This window comes from Ochlerotatus camptorhynchus, unplaced genomic scaffold, assembly GCF_037179485.1.
Source record: "Ochlerotatus camptorhynchus isolate MF236.1 unplaced genomic scaffold, CSIRO-AGI_Acam_v1.1 ptg001085l, whole genome shotgun sequence".
In the NCBI taxonomy this organism is placed as follows: domain Eukaryota; kingdom Metazoa; phylum Arthropoda; class Insecta; order Diptera; family Culicidae; genus Ochlerotatus; species Ochlerotatus camptorhynchus.
Window position 1 is genome coordinate 44,172 of NW_027041488.1, and position 10,926 is coordinate 55,097.

At 41.6% G+C, this 10,926-nt stretch overlaps 1 protein-coding gene across 1 annotated transcript; it reads left to right on the forward strand.

The window, feature by feature from the left end:
• The first annotated feature begins 943 nt into the window (after window positions 1-943).
• Window positions 944-9,128, forward strand: LOC135716047 (uncharacterized). Its single transcript, XM_065238897.1, has 2 exons — window positions 944-7,107; window positions 8,263-9,128. The coding sequence occupies exons 1-2, from the start codon at window positions 3,429-3,431 to the stop codon at window positions 8,790-8,792; spliced, it is 4,209 nt and encodes a 1,402-aa protein (XP_065094969.1). The 5' UTR covers window positions 944-3,428; the 3' UTR covers window positions 8,793-9,128.
• Window positions 9,129-10,926: the final 1,798 nt, after the last annotated feature.

The window sequence follows — 10,926 nt, forward strand, 5'->3', positions numbered from 1 at the left end:
CATACAAATGTCATTGCACGTATGTGCAACTATTGCTATGATAATTAAAATTATCACCGATTGCCTGAGCAAATCGATTTCTCTAACACAGATTTCAAAGTTGAATTCCATCCGGTCTCACCAAATGGTGTTTATTCAATCACCGCGTGGTTAGTGGTGGTGTTCTCCAATACACAACGAAAGGCTGCCTGCAAGCAGCGAGCTGAGCATCCATAGAAGGAGGAAGAAGCCGTACCGCTATTGATCGGAAACAGTAGCTCTTCGTGAGTTGCTGTGATCGATATATCCGGAGAACTTCGAGATTAGGGCGTAGTTGCTTTTGTAAAAAAACACGTCATTTGCCGATTCCTCGCGAATCAATTGACGTGTTTGTTTACAAAAACAATAACGCCCAAATCTCAAAGTTCTCCGGATATGTCAAGCGCGTCGTTCTAAAGAGTATAAACAGAGAGAACCCCGCTCAAATTCCTATTCCTACACAAAATACAAGCTCCTGCTGCAGTTAACAAATAAGATTTATTACGTAAGACCACGTAGTCCTACGTCACCATTGCGTACAACCCCATAGGGCTGTCCCTTGTAGTTTTTATTTAAATGTAAAATCCAATTTTCGGGCAGAAAGCAGAAAAAATCATAAGGCAGAATGTTTGTAAGACCGAATTTCAAAAGGCAGAAAAAATTAAAGGTAAAATATTTACTTCAAAAGGCGAAATTAAATATCCTCCCACTTCAAGCATATTTCCTTCTTTATTCAAATTTAACATTAATCACTTTTTCTTTTCATCAGTAGGCGATAAGCCCAAAAACTCACAAGAATCACTTTCATACATTTCGAATCAAGCCTCAGAAGCCTCTAGCGAAAACGGTTAGGTTAGGTTAATAGCTAAAGCCGCAGCGAACAAAAAGTGCGCAACTCTTTTCATATCAAAGTAAACATGGATAGTGTAGTGTCATAGAGATATTCATATTATTTAATATGTATAGAAAAATTATTTAATTTTCATTGTATCTAATATAACATGAAATGTGTATGGAAATAAAATAATTACGTTTACCTATCAAAGACCGAAAAGGGCACGCGTGGGACTGGTGGACCGTAGGGAGCAAAGGTAGGCTTGCCCACGCGTGCTCTTTTCGGCTTTTTGGAGTTCGGTCTTTTGGGATTCGGCCTTCTGGGATTCATTTGAAAATTCTTCCATGGGACGACCCCGGCGTAGTGGTTAGGATCAATACCTCTCACGCCAAAGTCACGACTTCAAATCTCACCCCGGATAAGTCACGAATGACCCAAGAGTGACTATAATTTAAAAAAAAAATCTGCCTTTTTAAGTTCCACTTTGTTTTTCTGCCTTTTGAAGTTTGGCCTTTCGGTAATTCTGCCTTACAACAAACTTTTACAAGAATTGTTGGTCTATAATATATTGAATGGGTTCCGCTTTTTTGATAGATCAAAATTCTATCCGCCAGACTATAAATATAGCGACTACAGGTTTCACTCAGAATATTAGTAGTGTAAAATGGGATAAAATTAAATTTCGGTCTATAAAATAACTTTTTCACCTCTTTTTCGAGGTTCTTTTAAAGAATATTTCTAGTTCAATATCTAAACTAGCAATGCTGCATGATAAATCCACGTAAATATATTGAAAATGTATTAAAAATTTGCAAAAATTCATATTACCCCGGGGGTCTATTTTACGCCATCTTACCCTTACACTGAGTAAAATTTTCGTCGAGTTTCCTCATATTCGAGACGTTTTTCCTAAAAAAGTTGGAAAATGTTATCCACTTTTTGCTAAATTGGGTCGATTTTATCGTTCGTGGACATTCTATCGAACTTGTATGCAACATTGTTTGAGACTTGGTAAGCAAACTTTTTTCCTTAAATGTGAACAACAATGCTAGATTTACAAACTTTTGTATAAAGATTATCGTTACAAGTGGATACCATCTTTTTTAACCCTTGTAACTTTAATTATTACAACGATTTTTTTAAAATCTGCTTCGATCGAAAAATAATTCCAAACGCATAATAAGAATATTTACATCTATTCTTCTCGAAAACACGCCCACATTCATCAGGAAAATAAGCTCTCCTAACGAATTCTTTTCGCCCTTTATTGAATTGAATCTCGTATGACGAAATTGGAGTCAAGAAGCAATGTTAGATTTGTATGAATATATCATCAATTTGTTACTCTTTATCAAATCTAACTGTACGTATGGAAAGGTAAATACATTTAGAAGTCATCTTTGACAAAAACATTCTATTATTTGTTCAAACCCGATCGTAAGAGAGAGGTAAAGTGCAGGTTGTACTTAGTATGTCGATAAGCAATTATAACGAAAATATAAGCAATTATAACGGAATTTAAAGGAAATAAACCAACACACTCAAAGCTTTTCACAAAGGGATTCCGTTAAGAGGTTCGACAAATTTAAAATATTGTTCTATGACAGTAATTGTAGTACCGTTTTACTGCTGGTAAAAATGCAATACCGACATGACATGACATGACATCAAGTGATGTCACTGACAAAAAAGTTTCAGCATTTTTATTATAAATTCAGAAAACTGAAGAAAAAACAAAATAAATTTTCAGAATTTTGTAAATTTACCAGGCAGATCGCAAAAAATCGTTATGTATGTAAGAAGCATGTAAATTATTCAAAGGGCACTAATCAAAAAGAAACAGAATCTAGTGTAGGGTCAGGTGGGGCAAGAGTGCTATCTCCAATAATTTTGAAAATAAACAAATTTTCAATGCTAGCTCACCCATGAAACTTTCAATGGTGTCCATATGCAGCATTATAGCAAGTCCTGTTTAAAATAAAGTCTTACCAAAATTGCGTAAAATCATTTTGTGCTGATGTGCGAAAAGCGAAATTATTTATAATAATCAGACATCATTCGAATTTCTAAATATTTTTTTCCAATAATGCACTATTAATGATTAATTTAAACAATAATGACAGCTACCCAGCCAACCAGATATCGTATATAATTGCATAGAAAAAATCGTTAAACTGTATATTTTTAGTCAGATTCGTATATGTTAGCACCATAAATATATGTATTGTTTATGTATGTTTATGGTTTTGTAATTGAGTTCATCCCTGACTGATTTTTCTGCAATACAATTACTGTGAGAGAGAGAGATTTCAAGAACAGGAACTTTGCCTGTCTACCCGATATCGTTTGTTTTTTGATTGCTACTACGTCTTATTATTCTAATAAAAGTGAATTTGAGAGCAGACATTTTTGTTCTACAAGTTTTATTTATTTTCGGTTCGGAAATTCGGAAAAGTCCCGGTTTCTCGTGGTAGAACTTCGCGTCAGTTCTCGGTAGTCGTGCCTTGTCCACTTCCGCATCATTTCGAACGATTAACATTGGTCCTTCGAACCGGATCGGCGTGAATCAGCGACAATGGAGGAGCTGATCAGGAAAAGAACCGTGGCCTTCGAGAGGCTGAAGAGAGTACATGCGAGTGCAAGGCAGCTGGCAGAACATGAAACACAGGCGTTCGAGGTTCACGATCGGCTTCGGAAATTAGCCGAGATGGAGGAATCTTTCGACAGGATTCAAGCTGAAATCGAAGAAGCAGTCCCGAACGAGGAACTTTCTTTGGTGCTCAGTGTGCGTTCGGACTACGAACAACTTTTCTACACAACGAAAGGACTGATTACAAAGCTGCTGCAAGTGAAGGAAGGTCCATCAAGTGCTGGCAGTGACTCTATAGTAGTAGATCCTAATAACGAGCTGAAGGAGGCAGTCCGTGTACTGCTCGAAACGCAACGAACCCTCCTTTCCAGCCAAGCGACAAGTACAACGAATATGGAAGGGTTGGCTGTCCAGCTACGTCAGCAGCACTTGGAGCCAATCGACACGCAGTTGCCGTCGTACAATTTGCCCGTGTTCAGAGGCGACAGGAAGCAGTGGGCTTCTTTTAAAGATCTTTTCGTCAGCGGCGTCGATAATAAAAACCTAACTAGTGCTCTAAAGCTACAATTACTGATGTCCCATCTGGAAGGTGACGCCAGAAGTCTAGTTAGCAGTTACTCTATCACCGACGCAAACTATAAACAGGTGTGGGATACACTTGTTGAGCACTTCGACAAACCAAAGTTCACAGTTGCCGCTCTGGTTCAGGAGTTCTGCGACCAACCGGCAATAAGGCCTTTGAATCTTGTAAGCTTACGAAAGTTAGTGTCAACGTCCGACGAGGTAATTCGTCAACTCTGTGTCCTGGGGCCAACTTGCGAAACGAGAGATCCTTGGTTGAACCACATCGTACTGAAGAAGCTTGATGATGGTCTTCGGTCTCAGTGGGCACAGCATATTGTGGATAATGACGACCCAACGTTCGTCGATCTTCTCAAGTTTCTTAAAAGGAAGTGTGAAGCGTTGGAGACATGTGCAGCGTTCGGTGGAAAACCCTCGGAGTACGGCAGAAAGGAACCTCATAGAGATGACCGCAAGCAACTCACCGTGAAAAAGGAAATCAAGACATTCAATGCAGTTCAACAGCAGTCGTGTCCGGTTTGCGCGGAAAGCCACAGGATTTATGAGTGCACCGTCTTCAAGGAATCTTCTGTCAACGAAAGGCGCGAACGAGTGCAGCAGGCGAAACTATGTTTCCATTGTCTGAGACCAAACCATTGCGCCAAATCCTGTCCGTCGAAGTCGGTATGCCGCACACCACACTGTCAACAACGTCACCATACGATGCTGTGCAAGGCAGACAACAATGAGCTAACATCGACCCCGCCGTCAGAAAAGCAAGTTTCGTCTTCGCCTTCACCACAGCAGCCGCAAAGTTCTGCAGCAGTCGACATCAAGCCAGCGGTGTCCTGCACGACTAACGTCAAAAACAGCTGTTCTTCAGTTGTCATCGGCCTACTACCAACGGCATTAGTACGAGTGAAGCGAATTGATGGTCAGTGCCAGGAAGTACGAGTGATGATTGATAGCGGTTCACAAGCATCACTTATCACGGAGAATTGCGTGACCAATCTCGGATTGCAGCGAAGCAACGCTAATCTGATTGTCACCGGAATCGCAAGCTGCTCATTGGAAACCACCAGAGGAGTTGTCGACCTCGAAATTTCTTCTCGCTTTTGCTACAATTCGGTGGTCAACGTCAAGGCTTATGTGCTGTCCAAGTTCCCGCGGATCGTACCAAACCAGCGATTGGATCCTGAACGGCTAAAATGTTTGGAAACATTGCAGCTAGCGGACCCACATTTTGACAAGCCCGGCAGAATCGATATTATTCTTGGAGCTGATGTTTTCTTGGCTATTTTGGAAGATGGCAAGGTAAAAGATGGATCGGGACTTCCAGTGGCGATCAACTCAACTTTTGGATGGATTGTTGCCGGTCAAGTTTTCGACGCCAGCGAGGTGAATTGCAACACGGCCATCATCAGTCTCAGCATAGACATGGACATCGACAAGGTTCTCCGGAAATTTTGGGAAGTTGAAGAGGTCAACAGACCGAAACCTTTGACACAGGAGGAGCAGCAAGCAGTGGATTTTTTTAATACTACGCATCGACGTGATGAAACTGGTAGATTTACAGTGCGTTTACCGTTCGACGAAAGCAAACCCACATTAGGTGAATCGATGCCAACAGCAGTCCAGCGGTTGAAGGCGATGGAAAGGAGATTCGTTCGAGATCCAGGCTTCAAACAGATGTACGGTGAGTTCATGACCGAGTACCTTAATCTTGGTCACATGGAGAGGATTCCAGACGACGAGGTTAACGTTTCGCCGGAGAAAAGTTTCTACCTTCCACATCACGGTGTCATGCGGCCAGACAGTGTCACAACCAAATTGCGAGTCGTGTTTGACGGCTCGTGTCAATCGTCATCCGGAATTTCTTTGAACGAGAAACTGTTGACTGGACCGAAGGTCACCGAGGACTTGCCTGTCGTCCTCACCCGTTTTCGTAGCTACGCTTTCGCCTTTATTGCGGATGCGGAAAAAATGTATCGACAGATATGGATACACAGAGACGATGTTGATTACTTGCGTACTGTATGGAGAGCGGAAGCCGATAAACCCATTGAACATTACCGGTTGCTGACAGTTACGTACGGGACTTCATGTGCGCCATTTCTGGCTATCGAATCCTTACGACAAGCTGCCCGTGATTCCCGTGCGCAGTTTCCAGTAGCAGCTGATCGAGTGCTGAAAAACTTTTATGTTGATGATTTCCTCTCTGGCGCTGCAACATTGGAAGACGCACTCACGTTGAAGAAAGACATCGTTCGAATTACATCGGAAGCAGGTTTTCATCTTCGGAAGTGGTCAGCAAATGATTCCCGGCTGCTGGACGAGAATGCAAACGCTGCTCAACTCGAGGCTCAACCATCAGTCCCTGTTAATTTACAATCAGAAGCGGATGCAGTAAAAGCACTGGGTATTCATTGGTATCCAGCCACAGACTCTTTCGGATTCCGTTTGAATTTCGACATCGACAAGCCAAACACCAAGCGGCAACTTCTATCAGATTCAGCCCGGCTTTTCGATCCCTTGGGCTGGATCTCACCGATAATTGTGCATATCAAGATACTGTACCAAACACTGTGGTTGCAGGACTTACAATGGGATGACCCACTTCCAGCTGTTATCAACAAGGAGTGGAACAACATCAAGGCAAGTTTGGCATCAATCGAAGACATTCGCATTCCAAGATGGATCGTAAATCACCACGGAGCGGTACAGCTACATGGATTTGCTGACGCGTCTGAAACAGCCTATGCAGCAGTGGTGTACGCCAGATCTAAAGACGATGATGGCAATGTCAGCATTTCGCTGGTTGCGAGCAAAACCAAGGTTGCTCCTATTCAGCAAGTGTCCCTTCCTCGGCTTGAATTAAACGCTGCCGTTCTTCTTGTGGACCTCATGAAGCAGATTCTCGAATCACTGGATCACTTGGATGTTACCTTTTACGCGTGGACGGATTCTACCGTTGTGCTTGGATGGCTCACGTCGCATCCCAAGAAATGGAAAACTTTTGTGGCAAATCGGACATCGGCGATATTAGATTTCCTGCCTCGTAGTTCGTGGCATCACATATCATCGAGTGAAAATCCTGCTGACTGTGCATCTAGAGGTTTGCTACCAACGGAGCTGGTTGACCACAATTTGTGGTGGACTGGTCCGTCCCTCCTGTACGACAACGAAGGCATCTGGAAGGAAAGTACAGAAGCGGTACACATTACGGAAGACACAACGGAGCAAAGAAGAGCAATTTCGGCGGTTACGGCTGCTGTCAAACCTGCATCGGACTGGAAAGTTGAAGAATATCTCCTGAAACGAAATACATCTTTAAAGGATGCGCAACGAGAGCTAGCGTGGGTGTACAGATTCAAGGTCAACTCACTAGGGAAGGTACGAGGAACTGAGAAGATTACTGGACAACTGAAGCCATTGGAAGTTCATGATGCCAATCTACAGTTGGCCCGTTTTGCTCAGCATCAGGTGTTTGGAAGCGATATCGAACATCTTCGAAAAGGTCAACCACTTCCTTCTAACAGTAAACTCAAATCGCTTTTCCCTTTCATCGATGGAGATGGAACACTGCGTGTGGGAGGAAGATTACAAAATTCCGACCAGCCATTTCACATGAAGCATCCTGTTATACTTCCCAAGTCGCATCGTTTTACACTACAGCTGATATCGATGTTGCATCTACAGAATCTGCATGCTGGTCCTACTCTGCTTATCGCGACACTGAACCAACACTACTGGGTAATCGGCTGCCAATCAGTGGTGCGGTCTGTGGTAAATAGCTGCGTAAGGTGTGCACGGTGGAAAGCTAAAACAGCAAACCAATTGATGGGTAGTTTGCCTGCGGTGCGAACTGTTACCAGTCGAACATTTGAAAACGTTGGCGTGGACTATGCTGGGCCTGTCACAATAAAGGCCAGCCTACTGCGATCTGTGAAAACCGTTAAATGCTACATAGCAGTTTTTGTGTGCCTTGCAACAAAAGCTGTGCACTTGGAGGCGGCGACCGATCTATCATCAAAAACTTTCATATCAGCTTTGAAGCGTTTTTGCGCTCGTCGTGGTTTGCCCAGTCAACTGTGGTCTGATAATGGCACAAATTTTGTTGGTGCCGACCGCCAACTAAAGGAGCTTTTGACGTCAGCTGCATTCAACACCGAAGTAGACCAATACGTGAGCAGTTTGGGAGTACAGTGGAATTTCATCACACCGTCAGCCCCCCACATGAGCGGTATTTGGGAAGGAGCAGTAAAAAGCATGAAAAAACACTTGCGCGTTGTGCTGGGAACCAACGTTTTGAGTTTCGAAGAGTTGATCACTGTCTTAACCCAGATTGAAGCATGCTTGAACTCACGACCTTTGTTTGCGCTTTCAAACTCAGTTGATTCCTGCGAGGCTTTGACACCCGGACATTTTATCATCGGCCAACCATTGAACCTTGTTCCTGAACCGGACTTATCATCTGTACCAATGAATCGCCTCGACAGATATCACCAATTACGAAAGATTACCGAAGAGTTTTGGGAACGTTTTCGGACTGCATACGTCTCAACACTTCAACCCCGGACGAAATGGCAGAAAATCCAGGACAACCTGCAGATTGGGGACCTTGTTCTGGTGAAGAACGAGAACACGCCACCTGCCTATTGGGAACTTGCTCGGGTGGTTGCTACTCATCAGGATCGTAGCGGCATCGTTCGTAACGTAAGCCTGAAGAGAGGTCAAACTATCTACCAGCGACCAATCCATAAGCTGGTGGTCCTTCCTACTAATTGAGGCATCCGCCTCAAGGCCGGGATGATGTTTATGGTTTTGTAATTGAGTTCATCCCTGACTGATTTTTCTGCAATACAATTACTGTGAGAGAGAGAGAGATTTCAAGAACAGGAACTTTGCCTGTCTACCCGATATCGTTTGTTTTTTGATTGCTACTACGTCTTATTATTCTAATAAAAGTGAATTTGAGATCAGACATTTTTGTTCTACAAGTTTTATTTATTTTCGGTTCGGAAATTCGGAAAAGTCCCGGTTTCTCGTGGTAGAACTTCGCGTCAGTTCTCGGTAGTCGTGCCTTGTCCACTTCCGCATCATTTCGAACGATTAACAATGTATATTTAAAACTGTATTTCATGAATAACCGTGATTTAGATACGATTCAGTATATAACATCGTATTATTCTATTTTAAAAGTCGTAATTATGATTGATATATAGTGTTGGGTTTTTTTTTTAAATAAATCGTATATTTTATGATGGAAAATCGTACGAAGAGTTAAATGGAATCTCAATTGTGTACATCGTTTCTTGTTAGAGTATTTAAAATGAAGCAGTTTTTATTGAAAACTAGATTGAAAATTGTGAGAAAGAGTGGAACATACAGTCGCCTTCGGAAAAAAGTATAGTCAAAGTTACAAACGTTATAAAAATCGAGAAATCTATCCCGTTTCCGATGACACTTTTGTGGTGGATCAGAATGCATATTCTGAACAAACCCAACAATTTCACGCACAGGTTATGCAGAACAAAAAGGTAAAAGGAAAACACCAAATAATTATTAACCTAGACTTATATTTTGTTATTATTTTAGACTAAAAAGCAGACCTTATCAGTTCCATTAGAAAATGGGCCACGAGCTTTCAGATATCACACTCAGCTTTACAATCCCTCACTACAATTTTGAATGAAATCCTGTACCTGAACCTTCAAAAGATCCGCGAACCTTAATGGCAACTCCCCGGAATTTAAATATAAACCAAATTGAAGATGGCGGTTGGTATTGGCATAACGGTTTGGAATTTTGCCAAAAATCCGTTTTAAAACATTTAACAAATCCATTAACAATTTCAATTAATATTAATATTGATGGCCTTCCGATTTACAAGAGCTCACCGAAAATTTTTCGGCCTATCCTGTTCAATATTCAGGAATTCCCTGATATTAAGCCGCTCATCATCGGAATTTTCTATGGTACTAGCAAACCCAAGACGCCTCTGAGTATTTGAATCCCTTCGTGGAAGAGTTGCTCCAATTACTGGAATCTGGCTTGGAAATAGATGGTAACCATGTTTTGATAATAATACGATGTTTTATCTGTGACACACCTGCTCGTGCATTTATCAAAGGTGTGATCAATTTCAATGGCAAATACGGTTGCATCAAATGTACCACTAAAAGCACTTATTCACAAATATCAAGAACAATAGTGTTTCCTGATATCAATGCGTTAAAACGATCAGATGCATCTTTTATAGCAAAGGAATACTTCAATCATCAACGTTGTGATACGCCTCTTACCAGACTTCCTCTTTATGATTGAGGATATTATCACAGACAAACAGACGTAACTCTTCATTGTGTATCTTCGTTCATGCATTTAACGGTTGATTTGAATATTATCAGTTCCGCGAACTACTCGCCGCAGCGCTGGCATCGGATCACTTTGACGTTTCTATATATTCTAAAGAAATTTTATGCAATATTGTTTACGAGTTAGCGAGCAAGCTTGTTTTCCGCGAGAAGCCAGATAGATGTCGTTACTGAGGTTATATGTTTTGAGATACTATGTTTTCAAGAACAAGTTTTTCAAAGAGTTACGTCTGTTTGTCTGTGATATTATTGTTGCTGATTCGTTGCACCTGTTGGAGTTGGGAGTCATGAATAAACTGCTTAATGGATGGAGAACTGGCTGTATGTCGATGAACGCAAAATGGAGCACATTTGAAAACCGACAAATTTCAAATCTGTTGATTTGTGTGCGGTTTCCCATGGAAATTCATAGAAGAATGAGGTCGTTGGATTTTGTTTCTCTATGGAAAAGATTAGAGTATCGAAACTTTTTGAATTATGCTGGCATAGTCGTACTAAAGTATTATTTACCTGACAAATATTTCACCCACTTTCTTATCCTTTTT